This window comes from Oreochromis niloticus, linkage group LG19, assembly GCF_001858045.2.
Source record: "Oreochromis niloticus isolate F11D_XX linkage group LG19, O_niloticus_UMD_NMBU, whole genome shotgun sequence".
NCBI classification, from domain to species: Eukaryota; Metazoa; Chordata; class Actinopteri; order Cichliformes; family Cichlidae; genus Oreochromis; species Oreochromis niloticus.
The window spans coordinates 22762746-22781644 of NC_031983.2; the positions used below are offsets into that span (position 1 = coordinate 22762746).

Consider the following 18899-nt stretch of genomic DNA (forward strand, 5'->3'; position numbering starts at 1 on the left):
TTTTAATTTTAATTGCAGGATATCCAAGAAGTATGTCGTCCAGTTTTGGTAAGTGAAATTCAAAGATTTTATTTGGATGTTACTATCTGTGTCTGTGCATTGCACATATATGGGTAGCTGATGAATTAGCACTCCACCATTTCATCCACATTTGGTCACTTCTGACTGCAGAGTTGTACAATTTTACATTGTTTTAAAAAGTGTTACATGTTTAAAACGATTAATCAATATGAATAACATGAAAGAAATTGGAGTTAATTGAAGAAGGGGTCCCCCCTCTTTCTCTCTCCTTATTTTATTCTATCTACTTATTTTTTTTCTCCTTGTTATTATGTGATGTGGTATATTGCTGATTCTAATTTTGTTCTTTGGTCTGCGTTAGGATCTGGACATAAATGCTAGTGTGTTCCTTGGTTTATGGTACCCACTTGTAATATTAGTTGGATCGCAGATAGGGGGCAGGGTTTAATAAGAATATTTTCTTCTTCCTCCTCCTTTTCATGCACGGTTGCACTGTTATATCAAGGGAAAGCATGGTTTGTGTGTATAAAAGGATAAAACTGTTGAACCAAGTGTGAAATAAATAAATAAATGAAATGGAAAAAGAAAGCACATACATTAATGTATAGTTCACAGCTCGCATAGATATTTTAAGAACCAGGTAATCTAATGTGTATCTCCTCTCAGGATCAATCCAGGGATCTTTCACTTGTTAAGTGAATGTGTGAACCACTACACTATTGAGCCAAAAGACATTATAAAACTCATGTAAAGTTTTAAAGTGCCAACTCTTCATTTAGATGTTGATTTGGGCAGCAGGGTGGTGCAGTGCTTGCATGTTCTCCCCATGTCTGCACAGGTTCTCCTTGAGCCTGCTTCTGCTGGAGGTTTCTTCATTTTAAAGGGGAGTTTTTCCTTCCCACTGTCGCCAAAGTGCTTGCTCATAGGGGGTCATATGAATGTTGGATTTTCTCTTTATGTATCACTCTAGGGTCGACCTTACAATATAAAACTCAATTGAATTGAGTACTCCAGCTTTCCACAGTCAAACACAAGCATGGGGTTAGGTTAATTACTGATTCTAAATTTGACTGTGAGTGTAATGGTTACCCTGGGTGTCATGGTGTACCCAGCCTCTCAACCCATGACAGCTGGGATAGACTTGAGCCTCTCTGCAATCCTGAATTCCCTAAGCTGAAAAAAAATTAGATTGGTTGATTGATAATACTTTATCTCCAGGGAAATTGTTTTAAAGGCTGCCAGACGATCCGGCACCATTATGAGCACCCCTTCCAACCATACATAGAATACACAAACATAACATTGGGAAGACAGGTCAGTGTGGTACAAAAAACAATGGAAATACACAATACATGAGGAAAGAGGAGGAGAAAAGAACTCCTCCCAGACTGCGCTCCTAGGGGAACAAAAAAAAACCCCTCAGCACAGAAAGCACATAAATCTTCACATCTTACAACATAAAAGCACATGACTCGCGACAGGAAGGGGGGGCTCGGGAGTTAACCCATGTAGACAGCAGCCTGGTCCTGCTGCCAGTCTTCCAGGACTGGACAGATCCGCCTGCCTACTTCAGATGGGAGTAAAGGTTCGGAGGCCCTGGGAGGGTGGAGGGGGGTGAGTGCGTGTCTGTGTGAGTGTACATAAGAGATTTGCGTGTGTGTGTGTGTGTATCCTGTGTTCAACTTGAGAGAGAGTGTCCTTTCACCTGGTTAAGCAAAAGTCAACAGTCCTCCAGGTGATTCAGGTGACCTTGAAGGGTAGGAGCAGATAGTCAAAACACAGTCCTGTTATCAGGGAGCATTGTTGTTCTGGGCAGTCTTGGCCTTGGGTAGCTGCATGAAGGAGATGGTTATTTGGGTTCAAACGAATAATTGCATTCCAATTTCGCAGTTGGTCTAAATGTCCGTCACTGGTAATCAGGTCTCTCAATTCCCGATGCAGAGCCATGAGCTTCTCCAAGGTCTTATCAATATTGCATTTCATAAACACAGTCTGAGTACTCACGGCTTGCCCATCGTCAATCGTGTTGACCAACCTTGTGGGGTTTTGAACAACTGTAACCGCTTTCTTTGTTCTTCCATAAGCCAGGTCCGAGCCAGCTCCAATCAGCCAGAACTCTGTTATCATTGTTCTGAATAGTTAGATCTCATTCAGTGCCGTCCATCGAGGTAAACTACACAACCGGCCATCGCGTGTCCAGCAGCAAATCTCTCTGCAGGAGAATCGGACTCTCCAGAGTCCAGGCTTCTCATCGAGAATAGGGTGTCAATTTCGTTAAGGGACCAGTTGATCAAAGTCTTTAGGTTTTAGAGAACAAGACTGAGAGACTATCTGAGGGTCAGAGTGAATGCCTGATGTAATTTTAAATCTGCTGCACAAAAGCTGTTTTTGCTTATATGATCTCATACAGAACATCTTCAAATTTCAGGGAGACGTGAGAGATACTCTCATTTTTTCAGTATAGCTGTTAGAACTATAGTTGACAGTGGTTTTCCACTTTTTAGGAAGGAATTTTCCAGTTAAATTCCAAAGTAAAATAAGCCACTGTTACACTTCTACAAGAAATAAGGAAGCGCTCGTGAAAAAAGATTTATTACTAATATAAATAGCAAAAGAAAATGAACTTTGTGCATCAACAACTATGATCTGTGGATTTTAAATCACAAGGCAGGCAGAGTGGGCAGCAGCAGTCGTGTGTGATGTGGCATCGCACAATTCTGCTTAATTTTTTTGTACATATTAAATAGGAAAATTTCCTGAGATTACACACTTTTACACCCCTTTTGAATAGAGTTGAATAAGATGGAAATATGAAAGTCATTTGTTTCTGCATCATTTACATAGTTATGATTCATTACTTCCACAAACTGGAGCAGCCGGCTTCCGACTGGCCGCTCCTTCTTCTGATATCTTGAGACAACATTTGTCGAACAGTCGGAGCAGGCTGTGATTTCCACTCATGACCATTATATCACGTCATCTCCAGGAGGAAGTCAGTAACTGAGTGTATGCATTTGACAGCAGGCACAATGTGTGTGTGTGTGTGTGTGTGTGCGCTGTATTTCTTGGAGAAGCCTAGTACTCATGTACCAGGTCATGAGTAATTCTTTCAACTGGTAGACGTGGAGGTCAAACTTCAAACACATCACTGCTTATGTTTGCCTGAAATTCAGAAAACAAAGAAGAAAGAGTTATAATAAGTTTATTGAGTGATGATGTTAATTTGCCTTTGCTAATGTTACTACACTTCCCAGAATGCACTAGTGTCTTGGAAGGTGTTTTGGGAAGATGTATATATAAATATAGAAAAAGTAAAAATCCAAATGCCAAAATAAAGTCGAGGAAAGAAAGAAAACAGTTAATGAACAAAGAAAGCAAAAAAATAAAAGGGTAAAATGAAACAAGTTAGAAAACATTTAGTGAAGAAAGCTATGATGATGGAAGACAAGAAGGAAAACAGTTTAATAAACTAATAAAGCAAGAAAACAAGTAAGAGGAAAGTCAGCAGTAAAACAGCTATGCCAAATTAATAAATGACACATTTTTGTATTAGATTCAATTATACTCATTATTATTGAATTAATTCACCCTCAAATTCACTCAGTAAGACTAGCTTCTTAAGTTGTAGTGAATGTAAGCCGGTAAGTAAGGTGCTTTAAGGTTTGTAATAAACCTCAGGGCTTTGTGAAAGACAGTATCCACCATATATGTATGCTGTCTGTGACCATAATGCAACACTATGACAGAGAAGTGGAAGCAACAAGTCTCCTTCTTCCCTCGGTGGACAGAAAATGAGGATAAAGAAAGCTATGAAAAGTCCTGAAAGAAGCTAAACTTTATTGTCAGGCCAGCAGAGGGCGGTAGTGAATGCATAATGCATACTGTGCTCAAGGTGTGTTTTTGCATGTGTGTATCTGTGTGTGTGTTACCTGCCCTGCTGACGAGATTCTGCCTGGCCCTGATAAAAGCCAGGATGTCAGCATCAGTTTTCTGGTCTCCAGTCAGTGGAATAGAGGAGGATGAAACGGTGGCAGAGGTGAGGGTCCTGAAATGTATGAATAGTTACTGTGACATGTAGCCATCAACGTTCATTGCTTTAACAACCCAGCAGTCCTGTTATTCTCGACTGTTCGTAATCCAAAGATTTAAAAGAAACAGGTAACAATGCAGTCTCTGTGCTGGTGGAACAAAAGCACGAGTGTTTAACTGTGGTTGTAAAAAGGTAGCTCAGGCAGCAGTGAGACTTACAGTGTTTGATTTGTTAGCAGGGTTTGTAGACATTACTTCACAGAGATATAAAAAATCATAGCCGTGCTCAGACTGAAAAAAAAATCCACTGCAAAGCTATAAAATCTACAGGTCTATGTGCAGATTTAAGGGCTATTCTGCAAACTGCCGTGCTGTCCGCACTTCAAAATGTCGACAATAAATCCAAAGAACTTTCAGTTTGTTTTAAAAATGTAAAAAGTAAACAACAGACAATACAAGGACTGTGATGTCTCTTATTTCTAAAGAGATATGAGTGAAGTCCAGAGTTCCTCTGAACATGTTAAATGGCAGAGTTCTGGGAAAATACTGGAAATCAAGCTCTGTCACTTTATTCTTTACAAGTGAAACAATAGAATATACGCACCCCCATAATTATGTTCATTAATCTGTATTAAATCTCACAGGAACTCCTGTGAGATTTAAGAAATGTAAGCATTTTATTTGTAAGTATTAGTTCTACGATGTCGTCAAAACTAAAAACATAATAAGCATTAAAGTTAATAATAAAGATTCAAAGTTAAAGGGCACGCGATAATAAGCATAAAACCCCCAACATAGCTACATGTGACAAAAGAAAATAAAATATTTATTAGTAACATATAAAAATAAATAAATTTACACCGACTGGTAATGTTAAAAAACAAAGTTATATTTAACAAGGCTGTGTCACTGACACTGTAGGGCCTAAATATGTTGTTCCAAAAGATTATTTTGGCCAGAAATAGTTTAAAATTCCTCTTTTGACTCTTTTGTCAACCTTTGTTCCAGGCCACTGATTCACATACTTCCACTCAGAAGAAGGGGTGAAGTCTGTCACCTTCCTGTTCACAGGCTTATTCTGCCAGGCTGGCACAGCTGGTACTGGAGGTTTGCTTTCAGGGGTAAAACTTCTGAAATTCAAAGAATCAGTATATATACTGTTACATATAGTATGGCTACATGCAGTATAACCCATCAATACCCAGAGCAAATAAATGAGAGGATCAGTGAAGCGTAGCTGACCTGAGCTCCTGAACAGAGGAGATAGAAGGATCTGGATTCCGGTGTCGGCCTGCTGGCGAGTCTCTCACAGTACTGCTGAGAGCAGGAGCCCTGTTTAAAGTTAGAAGAGCATTTCATGAAGACTGACAGCAAAATACCACAGAAGAATATACGTGGAAAAGATATAGTTTGCATGCATGTACATGAGCCAACCACCAGAGGGAGCTACAACACAAAAATAGTTTGTAGCAACATTTTGTTAATGGAGTTTCTGCAAAGTTCACTGAGTTAAAACTAAAGGTGCCATATTCTCAGCTCCATTTTTCTAGTTCTTGTACTATATTCCTTATAAAAAATGGTGGTTAATAATTCCTTTAATCATTTTCAACATTTGTGATGAAGTTTATGTCTTTTAGTATTGTTTGGATCTCTCACATAAAAACATTGTTTTATTGATTTAACATTGTTCCAGCAACTGTTTGCTATTTATGAAAGTAAAAAAAAAGGTTTTATAGAAACAAGCTGCAGGTTGTTGGCTAAAAATCAAGTGTTCAAGCACGGAAATGAAAAGGAAACCATAACATTATTAATAAATCAGTAAAAAGAGAGTGGTTCTCATTATAACTTTGCTTGTTTTTATATATGAGTGAGCTGAATGGAAGCTAAAAATGTCTATTTAATACTAGGGCTGCCACAAACGATTATTTTGATATTCGACTAGTCACCGATTATTTTTGCGATTAGTCGACTAATCAGATCATGCATCCATTGGATGTAAAACGTACAGCTTATTTCACCAGCATGCATCTGCTCTTAAATAACTATCATTAGCTTACAGCTTTAAGTGTTTAAGGTATGTGCCAACTAAAATTAAAGACAAGATGATAGTTTATTAAATTTTAATGACATTTGTAGTTTGTTTGGTGGAGTTTAAAAAATTCAGCCGTCTGCTCCTTGCTATCTAAAATATAACAGGACACCGGAGTATATTCTCGAGCATCTCACACTTCTGATAATCAGTTGTCTGCTTGACGTTTATTCAGCTGTGTAAAAACTATAACTTTAATCTCAGCCAACCCGATTTACTCAGGAACAAATAAAATACTAAAAAAAGCCAAACAATATCACTTTTAAGTTATCTAAGTGACTAATATATCATGTTTAACCTGAGTAGCGAAAGACGGCGGTGAGTTTGAAAACGATTTGCCGGGAGTCTGGTGTTCTCACTGGCTCTAGTGAGCCGTCAACCCCAGCTAGCTATCGAGCTGGTGGGTAACAGACGTCTCCGGAAACGTCGGAGCACTTTTGAAAATATGTGATGTCTTGATAAACTGAGCAGATATTTGAGGTTTACACAGCTATATTCTCGCCTGAAAATATGTTAAACGTTTATTTTGTGACCCAGAAAGAATAATAAGAGTGATATTAAAACTAACTAGCTGCCGCCATTGTTGAAAACTGAGCAGGGCCGCGCTATGAATTCTGGGACACAGCTTCTTCTTCTTCGGGGTTTAAAGGCAGCTGGCATCCTTGTACATGCAGTGCTGCCATCTTCTGTTTCAGTCCGTCATTACACTCTTAAATCCTACTACTTACTGATGCGTCTTTTGGGATCTTACAAAGCTTCAAACGACGCGTCGACTATTAAATTAATCGTCGACGATTTTAATAGTCGACGTAATCGTGACTAGTCGACTAATCGTGGCAGCCCTAATTAATACACACATATTAAGAGCGCATACCAGCCGACTGGCCAGACCTTTATTACATCTTTTGTAAGTCTGGGCAAAAAGCAATCTCACCCAAATCCCAGAGCTCGAGGTGAAGATGGCTGTATGGTCTTGTTCAGTGTCCCAGTGTGACTTTGGGCTGCAGCCTCTGACTCAGACTCCTGGTTACAAATAATGAAAAGTTAATTTACTGAAATATTTCTGTACCACTTCTCTACAAAAAACATCACACCAACCTGGTAACAGTTAAATGCAATGTGGCCATAGTTCTCTTTAAAAGGACCAGACAACCTTAGGTATTTTGTGTCTTCTGGCTTTGTTATAACACAAAGTTTAAGCGATCACATGTGTGCAGAACAAAAACAGAACAATAAACGGCTGAACAAAGCTGATGAATATATACGGGCACGAAAAAGGACGTCCTGCTTTGTGGACTCAAACTGCATGCGTAAGGCCCGTCTGTCGGATTTCCTCTGCTTCCCATTCGTCACTCAGTGACACATTTCCAAACTTTTCTCAGATGTGAATGAGATATTCTTCTCCATTCATAAGATCAAATAATAAGAGCGGCACCAGCGACGTCTGCTCGTCACATGTTGGTGCCTAACATCTTCTAGGCAGTTGGTTTCCGAAACCAACCACATAACAGCCATCAAGGCCGAGGAAAGCGTGCGAGTGGAGAGACAAGTCTAACTTGGTTTTAGACATGAAATTTTATCAGCTTTTCTCTCTTTTGCAAACATATTCTTTCATCATATGGTGAAGACTTATCTCTTATTACCCACACAGATCACAGACAGATACAGCTGTGTAGATACTGGTAAAGTACTTACACATCATACGGTAAAAGCTCAAACGCTGGTTAAAGATACATCTGAATTAATTATATTTGAATTTTTTGTAGTATCTATACTTTGGGAAATAATATTAATTTCTCCATCTTTCTCTTTCTTACACTATACTTTACACTGTGAATTTTTTCACTGTGACTTTGACTGGACCATCGCAACACCGCGATGCTTTTCTTTTTCAGCCGTTCTGTTGCAGATTTGCTGCAGTGCTTGGGATCGTTGTCCTGTTCTGTGACCCAGTTTGATCCAAGCTTTAGCTGCGAGACAGATGGTCTCACATTTGACTCTGCCTGAGATGTAGCTCTTGGGTGTTTTTACAGTTTTTCTGAGCACTGAGTGCTCCGGACCTGGGGTGAATTTCCTGGGATGTCCACTTCTGCGAAGACTGCAGCATTGTCCTGACACACATCTGAATGCTCCACACCGTCAAAATGCCAAAGCTCCTGCTTTTATAAACGTGCTCACACATCCTGATAATTAATTGATCAGTGAATTGGATTATCAGCAACTGCTGCTATTTAGCCTCTGAATTCCTATGGAAGCAGTACATAGCTGTATGGAAACTCTATTCTTCACATGTCTGTTAAAGACTGTTAGCCAACAATTTCAATAGCTAAATCTTTAGCTACTAAAATTTATGCAATATTTATAGCGTTATGGCAACTGTTCTCCACTATGTTTAGCTGGCTGCCTCTACTGTGTGACATTTTGTTCTTGTTAATGCTATCTGCTGGGACTGTCCATCATTCCTGTTGCTGTTCCTCTAAGCTGCTTTCCAGGCTCTTGTTTGGGTCACAAAGAGTTCTATGAAAATGTCTCTGTGTGTATTTGCCTCCTACATATCTCCCCCCAGGACCCACTGAGCATGATGTTGAACAGAGGCTGCAAGGGTCACACTGGTGCCATAAAGGCCCCACAAGTCAAAGACAGATGCATATCGACTTACACGACCACAGAGCCCTGCATTCAGAAAACACACGAAAGAAGACATCCATAAACAGAAAGACAAAAACCCAGAGACAAGCCTAATGTCAGACACACGTCTTTAACACTCTTCCCTGGACTTTACATCAGGCTCCCAGATGCTTTATGTGGTGTTGTCACATGGATAGGTAGAGGAAGGTAAGCTCAGCCACCTGCAGACTGGAAGCTTCCTGGCTCCACCACTTATGGAAGTCCTTCTGGAGCTTGACCTTTGACCTCTCCAACAACAGCTGCAGATGCTCAATCTCGGTCCTCAGTGCTTTTAGACGGCCAACGATGCTCTTGTAACTGACAGGAGAAATTAACGGTACTGAATTCATCTTTTGTCCACGTTAAAAAGAATCTGCTGTATCCAATCAATGCAAGCAGGGTCTGCCATAGTAATTCATTAAAAAGCACTACAAACTCACCCTTTTTTTTCTTCCTCAATGTGCTTGCAGAGGTTTTCTTCAACTGGGTCAAACTCCTCCTCAGACCCTGTGTGATTTTCCATGACACCTGTGGTGTAAATTGACAGGTTGCAGAGATGACAAAAGAGTTAAAAACAAAAAAGAAACACGGTCATGTTATATATAAAATGACAAGTGCAAGATTAGAAGCTGAGAATTTGTGCGTGTCATGAGTCCATTGGCTTCAAAGAAAGCATTTAAACTCTTGGCCTTGGATAATAGAAACCAGGCTGCTGTGAAGAGCTCTGTGATGCGGAACTCCAAATAACAAGAAAAGCCTTTGGGTGGGAGGTGTTTGCATGCTTTACAACCAGGTTTCCCCATCAAAGGTTTTATGTCACTGATCAAAACAGTCAGAATGGAGCAAATGAAGGCGTCTTAGAGCCTGAGCCGCCCACTCTTTGGCCAGTAAGCTTTCATTCACTGAGGCTTGCTGCAACAGCTTTGAAGTGGCCACCAGTAACAGTTGAAAAGGGGCCACAATGTGTTCAGCGTTTATCATCCTGTTTTGAGAAGAGTTCAATATCAAAAAGATGATAATAAAAAGACCTGATACTTCCTCAAGCTGCCATCCCAATGCAAAGGCAAGAAATGTGCAGAAATGTGGTGAATTTTAATTGCTTCACATGTTTGTTGTTTAGATGTTGGTGTGGGTAGAAGTTATAAATAATTTTTACCATAAGCGGCCCTCTGTCTCCTCCGCACATCCAGCTGCTTCTTCAGTTCAGCTGAGAGAAGGAGAACGACAACAAAAAATTGTAATTTCCATCAAGAGACTCAAAGCACATCCATCTCCAAGGCCACTGGGCTTCATAACTTAAAAGAAAGTGGCCTGGATCCACATGATTTCATAAAAGTCAAGCAAGTAAAATTTGCATGACATTGTTTATGAAGAGACATTTTGGAGTGTCACTCACCTACTTAAAATCCCTGCAATGCAAAGCAGTTAAAACCCATGTGCTGCTTAATACAGGGCGTCCTCATTATAACCCAGAACAAAAAACATTATTTCAAACATCAGTGAATTCCAAGTGTGCACAACAAATTTCAATCATAGGTACTTTTTTTTTCAGTTGCTCTGTTTAGTGGTCACCACTGTAAATCATCTGCCTCCATCTCACCCTATCCCTAGCCTCCTCCTCTGTTATTAACCCAGGCCCCGATCTTTATCTTGTATGGAATTCTTATTCTTGATGATCTGCATGTTTGATTTGAGATATTCCGAAAGCTCTCTCCCAATTTATCTAGGATTGAGAGTGGCACCAGCTAAACTTCTATCCATAACAGTTCTTTCAAATCTCACACTTTGTTTTTGTAATTCAACTGTAATCAACAATCTCACGCAAATCCTAAAGCTCCCTCTGGAGTTGGCCTATCAAACTCATGTTACAGCGTGAGCTACATACAGCCCACTTTGATTTTATGTGGGTTTATTAATCAATAAGATATGTTAATATAAGAAAAAGAAGCGCAATGTAAGCAGTGCATCTCACTTTTTCTACATGATAAAGAAATGCTGCTGTAGCATGTGAAAATAATCTGTAGGTTTTGGGGCTTTGGGCCTTAAACTGAAAGAGGTAAATGAGTAAAATAAAAACATATATTATTTAATTACTTTGGTGTAGTATGAATCGGCATGGGGGAGTTCGTTGTCAGAAGAAAAATCTGTAAAACCTTTAAAAAATATAGTTAAAAGTCCAAAATGTATGTCCTCCTTTACATTTCCAAAGCCATCCCATGGGCCAGATTGGAATTTTTGCCAGGCCAATTTTGGCACCTGGGCCATATGTTTGACACCCCAGCTCTAGAGTTACAATGGGCAATTATTTTGAGTTTATCTAACCTATTCTTCTTAGACATTTGAACCTATGAAGCTATCGATATTTCTTTCCAGATGATTAACCTTTTCTGCACATTTCTAACTTCTTATTTTTACTCTTGAACTCTACTAGACTGGCTTTGCATGAGTCACAATTCAGAATAATTCATATTTACCTTATTTATCTTATAAAGCGCGTGAGTACAGCCCCTCAGTTCATCCTCTGCCTAAGATCTATATGATCATTATCATCATCATATCGAGCCAAGAATAGAAAAAAACAACTCTGTGAAACAGTGTTTGGAGGAGTATGAGGCCTCACAGGGATTACTTCTATATACAATGACCTCATAAGTTGAAATTTTGCTCAAGTTTATTATGATTATCTACTATACAGTACTGCAGGAAATAAATCAAAACAGAACAATAGTCAAGATAGGACATGGTGCTGATTTATAAACTTCCATAGTCCTCTAAATGAAGTCTTCAGTAAGCAAAGAAGCAACAAGGAGGCGGCATTTGGGTTAATGTTGATTCTTGTGGCTATAGTGCAGTCTTCACATATGGGCAAGTCATTTACTGTATGTCTGTTTTGCTGAACTGAAGTGTTTAATTACATTGTTGGAGAAATTGGTAATAAACCGCTTCGGTAGTAGAGGACAGTTGCAAGTAAAGGGACTAAAATGTCCAGGGATGCTTTTGCCATAAGAGAAACACAGGATACAATTTCATGTTTACTTCATGTTTAGATCAGAGCCAGACTACCAGATAAAAGCAGTGTTGAATGGCAGTATCTTCTGTGGTGTTTCCATTAAAGTCCCACAGGTGTCATTCACTTATAGGCGCTGCTGTGCTGCAGCTCTTTGTATAATACAACCCTATCTCAAGTGGAAATCAGAAAATGGGAAATCCAGATGAAGTATGTGGGGAAAAAAAGGGGTGTGGGTTTCTGTAACACCTCACATGACGCCACAAAATGGTTGGATTAGAGCTCTTGCTCGGCTTTCTCCTGTGGAATACTTTAAATCTGTTTGCAAAGTGCCCGTGTAACCAGCTCGTCTTTCAGGACCACTTTTCTGAGGGTTTCAGTAGACAGCAGAGACATGAATGGATGATGTGAAACATTACAAATGAGCAGCCCTGACACAGTGTGCCCATGATGACAGTGTTTTTCCAAATGCCTATGGAGTATGAAGCTGGGTTGTGTGTGGGTAGCTGAAAATGTAGATGTACTGAGACGCCCTGTGGCTTCGCATTGTGGTGAGGTGGGCAGCCTGAGACTTCACTAACAGACACAGCTCTCTCAAACATGACCCACAACCCCTTTCATAATAACATAAAAGGATTAAAAAATATTTATGCCATGACCACGCTATGATGACAGGGTACAAAAAAGGGGCAGGGAGCACGTGAAGGCAACATAAAGAGCACATTTTTTTTGGTTGGCTTTGGGTTCACTCTGATCCGTACATGGTCATGGCCAAAGTATTCTTTAACAGATCTGTTATATTCGCCCGAAGCCCCTGCATGGCCCCACCCTTTTATTTAGCCATAAATTTTCCAAATATCTTCTGTGTAAACTCATCACACATCTCTCTTAAAGGCTCGTGGACTGCACCCTGCAACAATCTCTTTAAAATGGTTTTGAAAAATGAACTATCAAAACTGCAGTTCTTCTAATGTCCACTTGAGGTGGGCTACAAAAGTGAGTATAGACTCCCATGTTACAAATCAAGCTTTAAAGCTGAACTAACCGTCTTTGCAGCCTAGAATAAACTTTTTTTTAAAAACTTACCTGTTTAAATTCTTTTAAAGAATAAAGTTTGTATTATTAGGGATGTGATTCTAACACAGCCAGTGTTTTTGACACCTTTCTGAATACTTTTAATGCAGCTTTCTGACAAAAATATGGCTCATTTACAGACAATTCAAGAAATACGTTAAGTATGCTCCAGTTTTAGTTGGTGAAATAACTGTCTATGGATCCATGTCTTTGTCTCCTGCTTTCCTCCGCTCACCCGGTCACGGCAGATGGCCGTCCCTCCCTGAGCCTGGTTCTGCTGGAGGTGTCTTCCTGTTAAAAGGGAGGTTTTCCTTCCCTTTGTCGCCAAAGCTCTTGCTCATTGGGTGTCAGATGATTATTTGGGTTTCCTCTGTTTTCTCTGTATTTTTGTAGGGTCTTACCTTACTACATAAAACACCTTGAGGCGACTGTTGTTGTGATCTGGCGCTATATAAATTAAATTGAAAGGAATTGAATTGAACTGAACTGCATGTAGCCATCCAAGCTGACCAGTGTCCCATTCAAACATGGTCACTTCTGGCTCAAACAAAAAACGAAAACAATCAAAAAACAAGAAAGCAACAGGTAAAAAGCTCCAAAACAGCACAATAGGTGACAGCACTAACTTTTTGTACATAACTCCAACTTTTATGTACAGTCTGTGACTGAATCAGATAATCTGATTCAATGATTTTGACCAGGATTAGACTAATGACCTAAATAACTAAATACCATACCATACTCACCATAAATGCAGCCAAAGTTTGAGAGAAAACTGCAGGAGGGGGAGATACAGGAGAGGTGGAGGAAGATCTCAGCCTGGGCGTCTATTGTCTTGTGTAGTCTGGAAGATGAGTGGATGATGGGGTGGGTGCAGTTTTCTCTGTGGTGGGGTCAGGTGGACTGTCCCGGGCTCTGTGGGGCCGGGAGGCGCTGCTCCACTGGGCCCCGGTCTGGATGGGCCTGGGCCCCCCTTTCCCTGGCGGGTTGCAGAGTATGGGGGTGCCTACTGGGGTCAGCGGGGGAGCTGACCCCAGGGAGGGGTCACTTGCCCCTCCCTTCCTTCCCTCCCCATCTCCAGCTGCCTCCCTCTTCCCGCTCCACCACAATCACCCACACATGCAGGGCCTTGGGGTAGGGGTGTGTCACCAGGGTGCAGAGGAGACATCCCCCCCCTCTGTCCCCTTCTGGCTGCCTCTGCCTCAATTTTATCCCACAACATAGACATTCACATTACTCACACTCTCATTACACATACATATAGGATCTTGGGGGTGGGCACGCTACACGGATTCCAATCACCATCAGGGTGTACACCTCACCCCTGGCGTCGCTGCCCACCTCTCAATTTTAAATACACGTAGACATTGAGGGCTAGCAGGAGGGGCTATACGCTTACCTCCTGCTCTGGCAGGTAGCTCCATGCCCTCCTGGGTTTTAAATGCACCTTAGAACACACATACATCAACACTACATATGAGCGGGTGGAGGGAGGTTTGGAGTCTTCCTACACCCCCGTTCTCTGCGGCCTGCTGGAGCGGGGGGGCTAGGAGGAGCAGTTGGCCGTCCGACTGGGGTCTGGAATGTGGGGCCTCCCTGCTGCTGCGGAGTCGGGGCGGTCTGCTTCTCCCCACCGCAGGGAAAAGGGTAACACCACCTGGGTCTGGGCGCAGTTTCCCCCTCCAGGGGCAAGGGTACCTAGACCCGGGGCTTAGAGTACGCTTGGGGAGTGTGATTGTGTGTACAGTGTCTCTCTATGTCTGTCTCCACGTTGGGTGAGTGTTGAGAGCATGAGGGTGGGAATAGATGTTTGTATCTGTGTGTGCCTGTTTGTCTGTGTCTATATGTCAGGTTGGGTATCAGACGCCACCTCTCTGGGGACATCTCAGGCCCTCCAAGGTTTGGAGGCCCATCTCCCCCCACCACATCCCCTGCCGGTGGCAGACGCCCTCAGACATCGGTGCATTGGTGGTTCTTTGTGTCCGGGGGTGGGCGCCCAGGTACCCACCGGCTCACTCCTTGGCGGCTGCTTATCGGGGCATGGAGCCTGGGGCTCGCTCGGGCCACTTCGGGGATGGGGTGCCCTCGGCCTCTCGGCCCGGGGCTCGGTCACTCAGGCACAGCTGGCTGCCAGCGGAGCTCACGGGCACGTCACTGCAACCCCCCTGGCTTCTGCTCCGCGGCTGCTGAGTGACCCTCATCTGGGACTCTCCTCAGCTCTTTCTGGGATAGTGGCGCGGCTGCCCCTCTGTTGGTCTTCCTTGGTCTCTTGTGTTCTGGGGGCCTCTGGATGTCTGGAGTTTTGATCTCCTCCATACCTGCTTCATGCCCTGGAGGTCGGGGCAGTGGCCCCCCACACCCTCTAGCAGATCATTACATGAAGGAACCTTTTAAAAACAAGCGCGTTCATGCTCACAGGTTTACACACGGGTGATCACACACACAAACTACACCCTTTTGAGCTCCTACCTCAAAGCACACTGTGCGCTGTCGATCTCACGTGCTGCACCATAATGTTTAATATTTAGTATTTACTGTCATATTCCCATATATCATTGTGATCTTGTTTATTACTCTTGTCTTCTTCTGCTTGCTTTCTTTTTTCTTTCTCAACAGGTGATCCAGGTGATCGATATGTATTTTTTTTTTTTTTTTTGTCTGCTTATTCTGTTGGTTTTTGTTTTTTGCCCTTTTTCCCCGTCCCTCTTCTCAGGTTTTTTTTTTTTTTTTTCTTTCCCTCTTTCTTTCTCCCCTTTCTTTCCACCAGTCAAGTCTGTCCCGTATTCAGCAAGTGAAAATAAAATAAACAATAAAAGGTGAATCAGATGGACCATTACGGCAAGGCTGGGATGGTCCATTTGGTAAAGTAAATCCGTTGGGCATCTTTCTTCACCTTTAGACAATAATTCTGATGGCAAAAGAACCAAACGGGACAGGTTACAAAAAAAAAAAAAAAAAAAAAAAAAAAAAAAAAAAACTTACATATGTAAACTGGATAACATATGTAAACTTGTTGGGTGTGCTAGTTTTACCCTTGAATGATGTATTTTGTAAATAAAATGAATATTATACAAAAAAAAAAAAAAAAAAAAAAAAAAAAAGACTGAAAACTGGCCAAAGGACAAATATCTCTTATTTCTTTAGGATCTGCAGGTTATCAGTGGGAGGGAGGAGACACCATATACCCAATATGACTCTGGTTTCAAAAGGGTTAACGTACAACAGATTTACTTTTTTACCTGTCCCAGCAATGATCAGAGAAATAAAAAAGAATCAAAACTTTTTGGTCACAAAAGCCAGTTTAAGTCCCAAAACAGACCAAAACAACAACAAAAAAAATCCAGGATATTTGTCAAGTAAAAGTGGGTGGAGACTTCAGTGCTTCTATTCCACATCCAGGACAAGATTGTGAGCTCAACACCAAAAACTCTTCCAAACCACACAGGGTTTCCCCCCCCACACCACCGTCAGTAGACGTGCTGTCGACTTTAAAGGCTGGTTTCAAGCTACAAGCCTCAATAAATATTTGGTGATTTTTGTGGCCGGGAGGTTGAATGTGATATGCCACATGAATACCAAAGTGAGGTGAGATTTGAGCACCATACGTGCAGCCCAGCTTTCCAGCATCTGACCTATGTGTAGATGAAGAATAATATCCACAAAGTAATCTGGTAAATGTTTAAAATTCACAAGACAAATAAAGAACCGCAAGAACACAGGAAGCAAGATTTGTTTCTATTAAACAGAGAGCTGCACTAAACATTCTCCATTTTTGTAGGACAGCTGGGTTCATACTGCTGTTGACTGAGGCTTTGACCCAAACTATGGACTTTTTATAAACCACTTTAATATACGGCTGATAGCACAGGAATTAATCACAGCAACAGTCAGCATAGTAAAATGCAGCTCATGTTAACAAAGACTCCAATATTTTTCTTCCGGTATTTGTTCTGAAAACTGATGCACATGTCCAGTTCCATGCTCACTTTTCCTGCGTCTGTGGGTCACTTTAGCAAAGGTGAAATCAAAGTGATACCAAAGGTGTCACATGCTCGGCCCAAATTCCTCAACAAAGCAAGAAACAACAGAACTGCCCCACCAAAGGATGTTAAAACTGGTGTAAAAACTGGAGGCGTGTGTTTCTAGGAACATTATATAAGAAATCTGGAATTTAGAATTTTTTCTCAGGAATAAATATATAACCAAACCACTTGAATATTCAGAAAGCGCTAATGATTTCGATTTAGGACAACCTCCTGCCTCCACAAACATGCATTTGGAACTGTAGCTGCCCTGTAAAAATACGGCAAAAAGCACTATACAAATACAGGCCATTTACCAGGTCATTTACCAAACTATTACTGTGCTGCAGAAAACAGAAACAGAAAACTGAGACATAAAACAAAACACAGGAAAACTGAAAGGCATCACCAGAATAACTATGAAGTAAAACAAAGAATGAAAAGACTCAAAGATGTCACAGAAAAGCTTGCAATCTGGTAGAATAAAAGAAATCAATACAGTAATCCAAGAAAAATCCAAGAAAAACCAAAACCAACACCCCCGGACTGTGACAGCTGGGGTTCTTCTGCAGTAAATTAAAATAAATAAGAATGTTCAGAATGTATGTTCTTATACAGTGGTTTTACTGATATAGGTCAAATCTGGACACATCTATAGCAGCGTAGCATTGGCAACAGACTAAGCAGGATATTCCAGACGTCCATCTCCCTAACAAAATGTTCTGATTCCTCCAAGAATTTCCCAATCCAGATAACATATATAATTTCTCATTTTCCAAATTGGGAATGACCAGAAAACCTCCAAAGAAACACAAGAGCAATGGCCTTATTCTGAGCTCCATCCTGATGTCCAAACTCTTCACCCTATGTGTAAACCTGCATTCATGACCTCATTTTTCTGACTACTGCTCAGATCTCAAGTATAGATGATGACTGAAACATAGATTGACAGGGGTATCAAAAGCTTAGCCTTCTGGAACCATGAAACCACGGTCTCAGTCTTTGAGGTACTGATTCTCATTCTCGCCGCTTCACACAAATTGCTTTAGTGGGAGCTAAGAATCACATCAGTCTCATACTCCTGCTACAGAAGATGTGCATCTGTGACTTTCTAAATAGATATCCCTGAACTCTTTCGACCTACGGTCTCAGAATGCATCTCTGCAGTAGGACTGATCTCTAGAGTCATAGTGAGGCCAAGAAATACAGCATAAACTAGAGACTGATGCTTCCTCTAACCGTCAAGATGGGTCCTTTAGAAAAAAGCACCTCATATTATCCTAAAAGTTTCCATGTTCTCCTTTAACCATGAGACACAGGTGGTGTAAAGTTTCCGAGCAAACCCTCCAAGATGGCAGGAAAACACAGTGAGCCACTTTCCAGCCACTAAAAACACCATCTCTCATCCAGGAAGAATGCAGCTCTGTGCACCTAAAAATGTAATAAGCTTTGACAGCATTGAGATGTTTGACTAAGATGAGGAATGTGGATAAATTAGTAAAAATCCAGTTTTTCCTCGCTTCAGCCTCACTGTGTGGTCTGCAGAACACATTTAAAGAGTTAATAATCTGCATGCTGTCAGGGTTGATTTCTGCATGACATGTGACATATTCGTCTGTGTCAGCACCTCATGGAGTGAACGCTAAAGACAAAAAAAATTTAATTCAGAGGGTGATAAGTGTACACTGGCATGTGTGAGGCTAACGGGCAAATGCTACTAAACCACTGAGCGTGCTCAGAGGCAGCGCTGATGCCAGGCGTTGGTGTAAACCTATCCATTTCAACGGCATGTGAAATGAGCCACAGACAGAGCAGGGAAATTTATAAATGTAGCTTGCAGTAGTAAATGCAAACCAGATAAAAACACATTTTAACTGCTCCGAGTTTACTGGAAAGTTCAACCAAACATTAATATCATTTAAACTCACTGCCAGCGGCGACAGGACTCGGCTTTTAGTGTTTCTGTAAACAGCAGCAGGTTATGACACAA

General features: G+C 41.2%; 1 protein-coding gene across 3 annotated transcripts in view; it reads right to left on the reverse strand.

Annotated features, from left to right (window-relative positions):
• Nucleotides 1-1199: 1199 nt before the first annotated feature.
• Nucleotides 1200-18899, reverse strand: part of kif6 (kinesin family member 6) — a 79487-nt gene continuing 61787 nt past the window's right edge. For 2 of the 3 annotated variants that reach the window (XM_005477498.4, XM_013271533.3), the window contains 8 exons: nucleotides 9963-10013; nucleotides 9247-9334; nucleotides 8989-9124; nucleotides 7074-7162; nucleotides 5293-5382; nucleotides 5076-5180; nucleotides 3951-4066; nucleotides 1201-3183 (listed from right to left, as the gene is read on the reverse strand). In XM_005477498.4, coding sequence (XP_005477555.1) covers nucleotides 3167-3183; nucleotides 3951-4066; nucleotides 5076-5180; nucleotides 5293-5382; nucleotides 7074-7162; nucleotides 8989-9124; nucleotides 9247-9334; nucleotides 9963-10013 — 692 coding nt within the window. In that variant the 3' untranslated portion in view covers nucleotides 1201-3166. Of the gene's footprint in view, nucleotides 3184-3950; nucleotides 4067-5075; nucleotides 5181-5292; nucleotides 5383-7073; nucleotides 7163-8988; nucleotides 9125-9246; nucleotides 9335-9962; nucleotides 10014-18899 lie in introns of all 3 variants that reach the window. The other variant, XM_013271532.3, reaches the window with a different exon arrangement.